This window comes from Mastigoproctus giganteus, chromosome 5 (assembly GCF_048544385.1).
Source record: "Mastigoproctus giganteus isolate SK-2022 chromosome 5, ASM4854438v1, whole genome shotgun sequence".
Classification (NCBI taxonomy): Eukaryota; Metazoa; Arthropoda; class Arachnida; order Uropygi; family Thelyphonidae; genus Mastigoproctus; species Mastigoproctus giganteus.
Genome location: NC_143579.1, coordinates 65,193,051 through 65,208,015, shown reverse-complemented (window position 1 = coordinate 65,208,015; position 14,965 = coordinate 65,193,051). Strand labels below are relative to the sequence as shown.

Genomic DNA, 14,965 nt, shown 5'->3' with positions numbered 1-14,965 from the left:
TTTCACTCTCATTTTTTCAAGTCAGTTATTTGATATTAGTAAATGTTGATTACCAATGGTAGCTCTGTGGATTGTGAGCGTGTAATGAAGGTTGGTGCAAAGTGCGGATTTGTATGTCATGTAGATCTGGTGAGACCGCAGTTGGCCCACCTCATCAGCCAGAATTTGAGATCCCATAGTTTCTTAAGGTTGGTGGAAAGTGTGGCAGACCAAACTTCACAGCATAGGAGAGCACACTACTGAAGTAAGTTTGCAAGGTATTTCCTGATTATTTGTTTATTGTGAGTTTTGCACAGATCTATTTTCATTCCCCAGAAGGCTCACAAGGCTATGGAGTACTCAGCTTAGTTATTATTTGTTTTTTTAGGAGCATTAGCAACTAAGGCCATATAGCTCCGTGAATATGCGGTGGTCATTCCCTGACCTTTCCGCATCTTCCGTATTCGGTGGTGATGGGCTCGAACCCCGGTCTAATCAAGAAGCATGTGCTACACACTGCTGCTCCTTCCCACCTGGCTACGGAGGCACCCTACTCAGCTTAGATTTGTTGTTTATAGGTGAGGTTCACATCAAAGATTACTCCTAGGAATTTGACACTGTCAGTGGGAATCAGAACATTTCCTGCTAATTCCAGAAGTAAGAATGATGCAATATCAATAGATGTCATCTGACTTGGAGTAAAGATGTGATGTCTTGACTTCTCAGGATTAACTGACAGGCCCAAAAAATTTGGTATATTGACAGAATGTGTTTGGGTAGCTGTTTACTGTTTCTGAGGAGGTTTGTCATGCTTGTGAATCACCAACATGGCATTTGCATCACACAATATCATCAGCATACAATAAGAATGCTGAAACTTTATCCATAAATGGAATGAATATTGCAGCAAATAGCAGGACTGGGAGAGAACCACCTCGTGGGATTCCTACATCTACACTTTTACAGACTATAATGTCATTTACCTGTGAAGTGAAGCATTCTCCTAGATAGAAGACTTTGAGAATCTCCAGTACATTGCCGGATAACCCATAGAATCTTTCAGTTAAGGCAAGAAGGGGTGTGATTTGGACAGTCAAAAGTAGATTTCATTCCAGGTGTGAAGTATTTTCTGTAATAAGGACTGTAGGCAGGTTACAGTATATCTATTAGGCATGGCATAGTGGGTATGGTCGGGCCTTTCTGCAAAGATTGTGAGTGCAACCTCATTATAAATGCACTTCTCGAAGCATTTCAGGAAGGGAGAGGCAATTGATATTGGTCTGAAGTTCGTAGGTGTTTTCACATTGAACCTTTTTTGGAACTGCCATGACTCTAAGTCAATCAACTTGAAGGCCTGTGTATGGTTGATTACTTTGTTGTTGAGATGGGAGAGTCTGCTGATAAAATAAGAAGCAATTTTGAGACTAAATAGTGTTATTGCATCAGTTGCTGTGGTGGACTTGTCAGGTAGTGAATTTATCACTTTTATTAGTTGTTCTCCTGAAATTTCAATATTACTGGGAGGTGATGAAACGTTAAGTACTTCATTCCAATGAAAATCTTTGGACATAGTTATCTGTCTTAAAATGCAGCACATGGTGTGTGACACCATTCCTGGACATCTAAAGAAAGTCATCAGATGACAATTTGGTGTCAATATTGTGCTTGTCAATAACGTGCTTATAAATGTTAATAAAAACGCCCAATTTTGTTTTTTTCCTGTGTCCACATGGTATTCAAGTGTCTTAATTATGTATATATATATATATATATATATACATACAAAAAAAAAAAAAAAAAAAAATATATATATATATATTTATATATACACCTATATTTTTAACTCAATGAACTTCATTTTACCATAAGTTGTATTGGTTATTGCACTACTTTTAAACAAGTGGAATTACTAGAAGGATAATGTTCTGCTATTTATTTAATTGATTAGACATTGCTATTTATGAGCAAAGTAGGAGGGCTACCTCATGTTCTCCTATATTTTTGTGGTCAGTAGGATTTAAACTGCCTGGCAAATGCAATAGTGTTAATGATTTAAAACATCACTAACTACAATTTGCCACAAATGACCTTTGTATTACACCTGCTTTTAAATAATTGGTATCACCCCACAGTTAATCTGATGTTTATTTAAATATTTGAACTAACTTGAGAACACTTGCAAAATTAGTAGGGAGTGGCAATGTCTGAAAATTATCACGGCAGTCATCTTTTAAAATAACATAATAAAATAAATGACATATTAGTATTAGTAGTGGCAAATGATACAAGAAATCAAACTTATATAGCATCAGCCAAAAAAGAAAAAAAAAACTGTTCCCGTTTCATCTATCCATTCCCTCCAATAGTTTGTCTAGTTTTTCCTCGATTTATTTAAGCTATTCACTTTCACAACAACATTTGGAAGTTTATTCCAGCAATCAATCACCTGCTGGCTAAAGCAGGTGATTGATTGCACAATTATGCCCAAGTCTTTCATTTTCCACTGCCTGAGTGTGGTACACAGTTGGTACCATATTTTGGGGTTAATGCTACCTGATGCAGTACTTTGCATTCATCAATGTTAAAGTTCACTTGCTATTTCTCAGCCCATCTGCCTAATCCTAATTTTACTAAATCTTGTTGCAGTAGCATACTATCATTAACCATTTGCCAACTATTGTATCATCTGCAAACTTGAATATTTACCGTGATATGCCTTCATCAATATTATTAATAAATATAGAAAACAATAATGGGCTCAATACCAAAACCTGAGGGGGACTCCACTGATAACATTAGTCCAAGAAGAGCAGTGTCCATTGAGAACCACCCTCTGTCTTCTAACAAACAACCATCCTTTTATCCAATGCCACACTGCTCCAATTTGTATAGCAGTCCTTTATCTGTAACACTATCAAAAGTTTCCCGAAATTCAATTTCTTTGTGACTTCATCATAGTATCCAGTCAAATTGGTCAGACAGGATTTCCCATACACAAGTACTCCTATCTAGATGGTCATGCATTACTTCTTTAACTAGTGACTCCATTATTTTTTCTCCCTGGAACTGGTAAGCTAACTGGTCTGTAATTTCTTGCGTCTCTCTTCGATCCCCCCCTTCTGCACTGAATATGCATATTGCTTCCAAAAGTTTGTCATTTATTTAAAATAATGCAACGTCAAAGCAATTTGTGATAAAGTGAAGTTTATTCTGCTGTGGCCTTTTTGGCGGTTTAATCCTTTCAGCCGCAGAATCATAAGAGCAGATGAGAAGTCATTGTGCCAATAAAATATTAGTGTTTGTAATAGAAGCGTATAATCAAATATTTGCTATATTTTTTTCCTTTTTTTTTTTTTTTTTTTTTTGTAACTTTTGAACAGTGCTTAACAATCACAATGAGATACTGATTTACTGATTAATCCTCCACGTAAAGAAATCTGGTGGAGGTGATCACAGCTGGTTGTCTCCACTAATCACAATTTATTTGAAAACACCTGGTGGAATTTGTTCACTTTGGTACTTGCTGGCCTGTCACAGTGTGAATGTGAGATCTCAATGTGACTTTTGAAGAGCTCCTTGCAGTGGCAAGTGAGACTGTCTCATTAAAACTCATCTCAGACAGATTAACTTTTACAGATATGTTATATCTATATAATATCGGTGTAGATACACCATAGACAACTCTTAAAGAAAAACTATGGTAGTTGTGTGAAGGCGCCTCCGTAGCCAGGTGGGCAAGAGCAGCAGTGCGTAGCACACGCTTCTTGATTAGACCAGGGTTCGAGCCCATGACCACCAAATACGGAGGATGTGGAAAGGTCAGGGAATGACCACCGCATATCCCTGGAGCAATATGGCCTTAGTTGCTAATGCTCCTTAAAACAACCAAATAACAATAACAAGTAGTGTGAAAGGCATCATTTTCTGTGTATCTCATATTGTGCTCTTCCTTCACAACGAGTTGCCCATGTATTACACTACCTCGAATAAGAAACGCTTCACTAATTGAGAAGACTATTGTTATTTATTCTCAGTGGCCACCACTACCACCACCTAGACGGCACTGTTTCAAAGCTTAGGTGGCTTTTCATCGGTGGGTGGGCAGGTACCCTGGTATTGCAAACATGACAATCCAGTTGTGAAGTTAATCACACAATATGTGAGATGCCAAAAGGTTTACGTGATAGTATTTAAATAAAACTAAATGCAACTAGGCATAATATTTTAAGAGTTTAAGATTCTATATAATATCTATGTTGAATAAGTAACACTTCACTAATAGAGAAGACTATTGTTACTTATTCTCGGTGGGCACCAACACTCAAACAGCACTGTTTCAAAGCTAGTTGGCTTTTCATCATTGGGTGGGTTTTATTTAAGAGTTGTCTATGGTGTATCTACACTGATATTATATTGATATAGAATCTTAAACTCTTAAAATATTATGCCTAGTTGCATTTAGTTTTATTTAAATATTATCACAGATATGTTATAGAGAAATTTTGGATCATGTATTCTTTCACTTTGTGTTGTTTTTTCCTGTCAGTCATTCTTGAAGAAACATGGATCTCTTATGCTGCTTGTCATAATTCTGCATCACTTGCAGTGCATTCTCAATATGTGGTTGTAGTACTCAATTGGTGTAACTTCTTTGAACCAAAACTACAGTTTTGTTTCTTCATAAAACTGTTTTTAAATCACAGTATGTTCTTCATCAAGATTAAGTGAGAAACCTTTTGTCCTGAAAATGTTCCAGTAGCTTTCTTGATTATATAGATGCACAGAATATATAGGTGCATTTATAATAATCTTTTATTCCACTTACATTAAAATGTATAGAAATTATTTTTAAATCCTGCACTGCAGAAAGTGCTGCTGCTGTTTCAGCTGTTTTGATTATTTAGAACTTCAGGAATCATTGCCATAGATTACGTAAGTAGCATGTTTCTTGATATGAACTAAATTTGAGTGTGTATAACTCTCTCTTATTTTTATTTTAAGAATACAATAGCATTCAAATTCTTAAAATATAATCATTAACCTTTTTATTTGCATTATGCATTTAGAAAATTTATTAGTTGCAAATTTGAACACAATTGATGTCTTTATTCGAAATTTACAGGTTCGTAGTATGGAAATTGCCCAAAGGGAATCAATTATTCGAGCATTAAATGAAGATGCACAAAAGTTGATTAGTGAGGGACCAGAAGATGATGCAACTTTAAAGAGGTTACAAGAAGAAATGGACTACTGTAATAAATTGTTCCAAGAACTTTTGCAGAAGATCACATATGATGAGAGTAAGTCATTTAATCACAGATTTTTTTTTTTTTTTAAGTGAGAGAAGAATAATTCCTTCCTGTTTCTAAACATTGAGACTCTTAAAGAAAATAAGTGCCTCTTAGATCTTAGATTTTTTACAGCTGTTATTATTTCTTACCACAGCATGTTCTCTAAAAGTGAATTTTATATTTGATTAAGAGTAGAAACAAATGTTTGCCAAACCACTGCATTAATAAAATTAAATTGACAAAAATATTCAGTATCTACAGCCAACTCTCTTGTTGTGCACATATCATCACTTTTCTCATTTGCTTTAAAGATATTTAAGCAAACTGGTAATTAGGTAATTATTCACACTGAAATTCAAATTCTAATATTGAGTTTAGGATAGTAGCAGCAACAGTCCAGCTTCTGTATACCTGTCATCTAATAAAATAAATTTGTTTAACATGATTTTTCTGGATCAAAAAAACATTCACAGCTATGTTGTGCGATTTCATTTTTAATGTGGATGTAATGTCATTTTTTATCTGTTAATATGAGGTGTTGCAATAAAGTTCTCAGACTGGTGTAATAAAATAGAACACCAAGTTGAAGTAGATCAAAAATGGTTATATTTTTATTCAAAGTAATCACTAACCTGATTGAATGCAGTTATCATGCCATTCTAAAAGTTTCTGAAAAGAGTCAGTAAAGGCACCCAAAGAGATAATGTTCTTTTGGCAGTTACATTTTTCTTTATGTCCTCAACATTCCGAAAGCTCTTTCCTTTGAGGGCAGTTTTCACCTTGGGAAAGAGAAGAGAAAACTCCATGTGCTAGATTGGGAGAGTAGGGTGGATGGTTTATCTGTGCAGTGCCATGTTTCATCAGAAATGTTTTCACAACAAGTGTGGAATGGGTGAGGGCATTGTTGTCAACAAGAACCAGTTGCCTTGAAATTGCGGTCTCACATGGGAAATGCATTTTAACAATCTTTGAAGCACTTGTATGTAGAGCAAAACACTGACTCTCCTTCCTTCACATACAAATTCCTTGTGAATTACACCATGTATTTGTCAAAAAATATGATTAGCATTGTCTTGATTCTGGACTTCTGCGAATAAAACTCTTTTGGTTATTGATGATTTTGAAGTCCACTGCATGCTCTCCTCTCTGGGTCATACTGAAACACCTAACACTTACTTCCTGTAATAGAAAGTAGAGAAAATTAGGATTGCCTTGGCAAGTCTGGATGACGTCTTTACTCGATGATACTTCTGATCATCTGTGAGGCTGTGCAGCACAAATTTTGCACATACCTTCCTTTTCCCTAAATCTTTGTGCAGAATTTGAAAAATCATCTCCTTATTCATATCCAACTCATCATCCATCATTCTTAGTGTCAAGTGATGATCTCTTGCTGCAATTTCCCGAACTTCTACTATGCCCTCATTTTAAGAGGTTGACGGATGTCCAATTTTTGGGACACTGAAAACATTCTCACATCCATCTGTGAACCACTTATACCATTCAAACACATTGGGATGTTTTGTCACCATAGTTTTTAAATTTAATATGTTTGTGTCGCAGATTTTCCCAGTTTAAAGTTTGATATTTGTTTGTTGCTCAATTGCAAAATCATGACACAATGTTAATGCTATGGTCCTATACCTGTCAACTAGAGCCTCAGTTCATTTACATCTGATGTCACTACTACTAATGTGTTTAATCAAAACTATTCCCTAAAGAACTGATGACTGGTTACATCATCAATTATTGTTCTAGTTCTGCTCCAACTCTCTTTATTACAAAACATGATCTCATTTTTTTTCATGATGGTGGGCACTTGAACATGGTGACAGGACTGCCCAGTGATGCTGCTGGTCTTCCAGACTAGCATCACTAGGGTCCAGTGTCCACAGCTTAGATTCCAAGCTACCACCATAGGGATCTAGTGTGTTTGCTGTGACCTGTAAAAACTTGGAAAGGGTGACCTTGGTGGTTGAGGGCCAATCTTCAACACAAGCATTTAACAATGCTGATCCCCTGCTTCGACAACATAAGTGGTCCCAGGATGGCTTGCCCAGGATCAATTGGCTAGTGGGTTCACCTGAAAGTGTCAATAGTGTCGATGTCATGCCCCTGCTCTCTCTTGGTCTGAGAAACAGAATTTGGGCTGGTGGAGATGAAGGTATGGTGTCTGGGTAGCCTTGGCATCCCACACCTGAGCACATTTATTGCTTGCTGGCTAGTTGGAGCCCCATTTATGCATTATGGCAGGTGGAGGAGCCTGGGCACTAAACAAAAAAAAAAAAAAAACACCCCGACAACATTCATTAATCTTGATAATCAAAACTTTTCTTCTGGAACCCCAAAAAGTCCCTACTACATACTAATATAGGTGAACATAATATCTCCAATGCAGCAAAACAATCAGAAGAGAAGAAACACTGGGGCTTACACTATGCTTCCTGTTAATTCATTCCACTACTGAAAACCCATTGGGAAGATGTTGCCCTTCTTTATTCAGAAAGTTCTGGAAGGGTTGGTAGGGTCAGCAAATGGCTATGTTCTGGTGATATTTTAATAGAAACCAAAAATGAAAAGTATTCAGAGTTGCTTTGAGCTACCTCTATGGGGGGAATTCCAATTACAGTTACTTCTCATAAATTCATCTTGTGGTGGGATCTTATGGAAGTGTTGAGGAAGAAATCTGTCACAAGAAGTGACTGCTGTAATGAGAATATTTGTACATAGGGATGGGAATCTAGTACCCATTAGAAACCTCATCCTTACTTTCAACTTGCCAACATCTCCCAATTCCATCACAGCTGGATACCTACACTGCCTGATAAGGCCATATATACCAAATCCCTTAAGATGCTTTGGGTCAAATAGATGGACACTTGCAAAATGACCTGTAGTGGTGCCCTTGCGTGCACTCAGTGTGGTGCAAAGGACAATGAAATCATGGGATGTTCAGCCACAAAACCTGAATGTATCAACTGCCAATGAGAATACTCTGTGTACTCAAGAGCATGCCAGCAGTGGAAGGGGGAAATTATCTATAGAGACTCAAGGCAGAGCTGAACATATCCTAACAGGAGGCAAGGAAAATAGTGAAGCCAATATATAGAAATAAGCCTACATGTACTGAGAAAGTTGTAGGGAAGCATTCCATTGGGATTCAAACTTATATGACTATTCCCCCATTCGCTCCCATTGCACATTATTTATCGAGCTCTCAAAAACCACAACCAACTGCCACTCCAATATCAGTACCTCCTAGAGCTCTGCCCCTGCTAAAACACTGTGGGAAAGAAAAAAAAAAATCTGGAAGATCCACCCAAACAAAAGAATAAGTGAATGTCAAAATCAAGGAGGTACAAGGTGACTCAGTCTTTGAATTCTTGGAGAAGAGGAAAAAGTGAACACAAGCCAGTGCCATTTCTTTCCAAAAAAAAAAATAAATAAATAAATAAAATAAACCCAGGACTGAGAAAATAAAACTTTCAGCCCTCTGGAAGCTGACCAGCGGATCCAGCAAATCTAAATAATGGCCAAATTCAAATTCTTCCAATGGAATTATGGATTCCATCAAAATAGTGAGAATGTCAAGACCTTCACTTGCATAACTGTACAATTATTCACAAAGACAGCGCTGGAGATGAACTTGCCCATGGAGAAGTTGCCATTATTGTGGGTAACTGTACCTCTTTTCAAGCTATGCCACTTATCACCAACTTAGAAGCTGTAGCAGTTTGTAACAGTATGTTTCTCTTAACTGTTTCCTCCATCTGTTTGCCACCTGGGAACACCCCCCCCACCGTCAGACTTTGATGATCTTATTAAGCAATTGCTATTCCCTTTTCTATTATTAGGGAATTTCAATGGCCATACTACTCTGTAGGGTTGGGCTATTGTATGCTCAAACAATGGCCTGGCCACTTCTAAATGTTCTTCCACATGCCTACCCATACATTTACTGTGATTAATCTCTCTATATCATCCCCTTCTCTCTCTCTCTCTCTCTCTCTCTCTCTCTCTCTCTCTCTCTCTCTCTCTCTCTCTCTCTCTCTCTCTCTCTCTCTCTCTCTCTCTCTCTCTCTGTGTGTGTGTGTGTGTGTGTGTGTGTGTGTGTGTGTGTGTGTGTGTGTGTGTGTGCATACGTGGGTGGTGGAAGACTACCTTTATAGTAGTGATCACTTCTCCGTGATATTCACTCTTTACAATGGGAGACCATACCACCAGTCGGGAATACCACGATGGAATTATCATGCTGACTAGAATGCCTTCAAACATCTAGCAACATTTAGTACCACTGCAGTCGACTAGGAACCAATTAATAATGCAGTTAAGTGCATCATTAATTGGCTGGTGCAGCATAAGCCCCAGGCTTCCTTGCACCATATAGCTAATAATAATAATTATAGACAGTATTGTCTATTGCAGTTGTGTGTGTGTGTGTGTGAAGAGAGTGAATCAAGTTTCCACCATTCCGAAACCATGGGGGAATGCAGAATGTGCAGTAGCAAAAAAGGTTCAAAACAAGGCATGGGAGGGGGATATTTTGTCACTCTCTTACCACAAATAATCTATTAGCCTTGAAACATTCATGTGTCAAAGCATGTTACATTATATGTCAGATTCAGAAGGAATCTTTGATTAGCTTCAGATCTTCTGTCAACCAGGTGGCAATACCTAAGCTTATCTGGGATAAAGTTCAGGAAATGAAGGGTACACATCATGCCATTCAACGATCCTAGAGAATAATAGATGTGCAACTGCAGATCCAAATGCAATTGCTAACACATTTCCTAAAGTGTGTGCCAAAACATTATTCCCCTGAGTTTCTGCCAAAAAAAAAATAGTTGAAAGCAGCAACATTTGAAGTTTTCTTCAAATAACTTGAGGACTACAACTAGCCTTTCACAGAAAGGGGAATGAAAGTGGCACTATCTCTAAGTAAGTGCTTTCAGGTCAAATGACATCCACCATTATGAGACAATTAAAAATCTTTCATCTGAATCTGTGGATCAGGCTATTCTGTAGGTACAACAGAATCTGTCTTGAAGACCAGTTTCCGGACTCCTGGCATAAGGTAATCATGCTTGCCTTCCCCAAGCTAGGAAAGAATCCAAAAATTCTGAATAATTACTGCCCAAATTCTCTGACAAGCTACTTGTGCAAGATCCTGGAAAGGATGGCCAATGTCTGCTTCATGTAGTATTTAGAAGCAAAGGAACCTCCTTTCCAGAAGGCACCTCCATAGCCAGGTGGGAAGGAGCAGCTGTGCATAGCACACACTTCTTGATTAGACCGGGGTTCGAGCCCATCACCAGCAAATACAGAGGATGTGGAAAGGTCAGGGAATGGCCACCGCATATTCCCGGAGCAATATGGCCTTAGTTGCTAATGCTCCTAAAAACCAAAAAATAACAAAAAACTTTCCAGAAAAAAATTTGACTTCTAAAGGAACAGGTCAGCACATAACCATTTAGTAAGACTGGAAATATCTATTCAAGATGCTTTCCTGAAATGCGAGCACCTGATTTCAATTTTCTGATATGATAAAAGTGTGTCATGGCTTAGAGATTTGGAATTTTAAAAGATTTAGAATTTTTTATTAAAAAATTTATTGTTAAACTTTTTATTCCAAGTTTGTATGGGGGGATCCATTCTCTCTTGATCTTTTTGCCAAGAGGTGGGAGTTCTCCAAGGGTCAGGTCTAATTAGTGTTATGCTTTTTTGTTATCAAGGTTAATTCTATTACTAAACAACTTCCTGCAACAGTGAAAAGTGTCCTACTTGTTGATTATTTCAGTATTTTTTCTTATTTTTGTATCTTTTCAGTGTCTTCTGGCACTGTTGCAATGGGGATCATTAAAAGGGCAATTGTAACAAGCCATCTCACTACCTGACAATGACTAATCGGTTCATGTTTTCATCTCAAAGAAAGGTCTGTGTATATTTCTGTTGCAAACAGAACCTTCGCCCCGAACCAGAACTATAGCTCAAACCAAATATCATTCCAGTAGCACACGAGACTAAATTCTTGGGGCTTGTATTTGATAGTAAGTTGACATTTCTACCACATATTTGTCAGCTGTGTACAAAGTGCACAAGGGGACTTAATCTGTTACATGCCATCTCATCCAATAATTAGGCAGCAGACTGCTGCATTTTACTCCATCTCTGTTGTGTACTTATCCAATCTAAATTAGATTATAGGTCCAAGTGTATGCATCTGCTGGAAACAGGTACTCTGATGGGAAAACCCTAGTTCACTATCAAGCCTTCTACATTGTTACTGAAGCATTTAGCACATCCCCTGTCCAGAGTTTATATGTTGAAGCAACTGAACCACCTCTTTTATTTTGACGAAAGCAGTTGTCACTAAAATGTACTTCTAAACTGTTATCCTTGCCAGACTACGCTACATGGACATCTATTTTCAAGTCACAATGGGAAATCTCTATAACACCCATCAGTATTCCAACCAAGAGCTGCTCAGAGAGCTTAACATCAAGTTAGACAATGTTGCCTGGTGACCAAGGCAAGTGCTTCCACCCTGGCATGCCCACTTTTCACCATGCAACTCCTTCATTAATAATGGTGAAAGGCCAGTACTTCACCATGTACCTACACTTCTGTGCTGCACATTGATCTGATTGCTCTGATTTCCTGCCTGTCTTTACTGAAGGCTTGAACTGTGGGATCTGCTGCAGTCTTCTCAGATAGTACAGTCTCTGAGAAGATTCCCAAGGAGTGTAGTATACACTCTGTAGAGTTTTATGCTATAGAAGTAGCCTTGGACTACATATAAGACCAATAATTATCAAAGGTGTATGGTATATAGATGTATGTTATTTCATTTGATCTGCTTCTTCTCGAGCCCAAGCCACATTAGGATTATGGGTAATGATCTGGGAGACACTGCAGCCAGACCATCACAATTGCAGAGGAGTCACAGCCTGCTGGTCCCCTATACAGACTACAGGCAAATAATACAAAATATATTATACTCCCAGTGGTAATGGCATGGACAGGTCACAAAGAAGTCATATCAAATTAAGCCTGTAATCCAAACGTGGTAGTCTAGTCTGGGCAGTAACCATAGAGACGAAGTTGTTTTTGATGTCCTCTACATAGGACAGAGTAATTTTAAGCATTCTTTTCTGCTGAGGGCTGATGACTCTCCTATGTGTGTGTGGATTGTGACACTTTTAAACAATTAGACATATTTTAACTGAATGTCCATGTTTTTAGACTTGAACAACATATACCTTTTAATGCTTTTTGGCCACTTGGCTGAGCCCTATATGGTCAGACATATTTTATAGCAAATACCATGTGTTGGCTCTTTTAACTATTTTAAATTGATATATTTGTTTAGATCTATTTAAAATATACTTTTTACATATACTTACAGTACATATACATATATTTACAAATACTATTCATATTGTGTATATCTGTTTTGACGATTTTTTATTCTTTTACAGCTGAATAATCCTTTTTTGATGACTTTTTTTTTTTTTTTTTATATGTAGTGACCAATTTTCATGGGTCACTGTAATTTTACATCACTCTTTTGTCTTTCATTTTTTATAACTGTTTTTATTCATTTACTGCTGTTGGCACATTATAGTCTGTTTTGCTGATGTACTAATAAACTCCAAACAAAACCAAACCATTCCAAATTCCTCAGATGAGTCCCCTAATAAAACTCTCATGCTGAACAAAAATAGTCTGATCAATTCATATCCTGAATTCTGAATTAGAAATGCATCCTTGTGTATCAGTAGATGCTTTGGTTGTTGCTGGGTTCTCCAGTTTGTCCTTGGGCATAAATCCATTTTCTTCTATTTCATGCCAATATGGGATGCAATAGAACCAATTTCATCTATTAATGTACTAAGATTTTTAATTTTAGATCATTACATTCCCTACATCTAGTACACAAAAATTATTGTTCTGCTGTGATCAATAGCAAGAGTTTTCGAATATATAGGACAGCCTGAATAAGTAATACGACCCTGATTCACTTTACAAACCAAGGACTTCAGAAATGCCTCTACTCATCAACTGGCATCAAACCAAGATCTCACCAAATGAGTGACAGCTGGTGATATGTCATGCCACTTAAGCTGTCACAAAAGGAGCATATCAAAGGAACACAATGAAAGTTTAAACAGTTTTAAGATAATCTTCTTTATCTGCAAAAAAATATATGTTGGGTGCTCCTCTCTATGCAAATTTGACTTAGTTGATGAAGCCAGATGAAGAGTCCTTTAAAAAGTTTGCAACATTTCTCATAAAAAATTAATATAAGCTAAGTGAGAGAATATAAGCAATGAGAAAAATTGACTGTTCTGACTTGTATAATATTTTAGGCCACACCTCTTAAAAACCAGTGTATTTCTTTTTAGACTTGTGAACAAACAAAATGCTTATTATTGGGCTTAAGAAAATCCTTGTGTTGTTGTCCCTTGAATTTTTATTGAGTTGCATTATTTTGTGTCCTTTCATATATTGGAAGTTTACCTGGATTCTTGCAGATTGGACTTTTTCTTATTGATTGTAGAGCTGATATCACTGAAATGCAGTTTCTACAAGGTAACAGCCCCTCATACAGCAGATGTGTTGGGCTAGTTTTTTTTTAATGGAATCTTTTGGAGAAAGAATGCCCACAGAAAGATTTTTTTTTTTCCTTTTAATATTTGTGGTGGAGGTTTTACTTTCACATTGGAGTGTATAAAGAGTAAATTATCAGATTTAAATCCATATGACTATTTTCAATGGGGTATAACTCAAAGGCAATGTTTGAAACTGATCTTTTAACAGGTAATTTGAATGTTTCAGCACAACAAGGCAAGTCATAAGTCAGCACAGAAACATTGCAAGTTTTACTGCAGAACTTCATTATTCAGCTTAACAGAACAAGAACATGTTGATTATAATTTCCTTTGATGTATGTATCTGTTGTGTGTGCAGATTACTTTAAATTATTATTGTTATTTTTCTGTTCTCCTCCACATAACTTAAAGAGTTTAGTATTAGTATTAGTAACGGCCGCATGGTGCAAGAAAGCCTATGGCTTATGCTGCACCAGCCAAAAAAAAAAAAAATCCGAACAAAACAATGATAAAAATAAATAAATAAATAAAATAACTAAATAATAATAATTAATAAATAAAAAAAATAAAAGATAAATAAAAAGGAAATTAAACCTATCATCCTATGCGCCTCCCTTACCCGAAAGTACTATCCAGATGACCTTTGAATTTCCCCAAACTGTCGGGCTCTACCACCCAACTTATTCCAGTAATTTATAACTCGCTGGCTAAAATAAAACTTCCTGCAGTCTAATCTAAACATTTCCCCCCGTAACTTGAATTTATGCCCCCTAGTTCTAGCATCATTTATAATCTTGAAAATTTTGGCCTCATTCATTTTACTGATGCCTCTCAGAGCCTTAAACACCTCAATCAAATCTCCTCTAAGGTGTCTAGTTTCCAAACTCTGCAACCCACATATTCGAAGTCTTTCTTCATAAGGACGCCCTTTTGCCGATCTCACCAGGCGAGTTACCCTTCTTTGCACCCTTTCAAGAAGCTCGATGTCTTTCTTTAGGTGCGGTCTCCATACTTGAACACAGTATTCCAAGTGTGGTCTAACATAAGCCTTATATAATGGGATTACCACGTCCCTATCTCTAC

The 14,965-nt window shown here is 37.0% G+C and overlaps 1 protein-coding gene across 7 annotated transcripts in view; it reads left to right on the top strand.

The window, feature by feature from the left end:
- The window catches only part of LOC150085455 (uncharacterized), a 1,845,429-nt gene that overhangs the window by 644,404 nt on the left and 1,186,060 nt on the right, over window positions 1-14,965 (top strand). For all 7 annotated transcript variants that reach the window (XM_090374043.1, XM_090374041.1, XM_090374042.1 and 4 more), the window contains one exon: window positions 5,102-5,279. In XM_090374043.1, coding sequence (XP_090230169.1) covers window positions 5,102-5,279 — 178 coding nt within the window. The remainder of the gene's footprint in view (window positions 1-5,101; window positions 5,280-14,965) is intronic.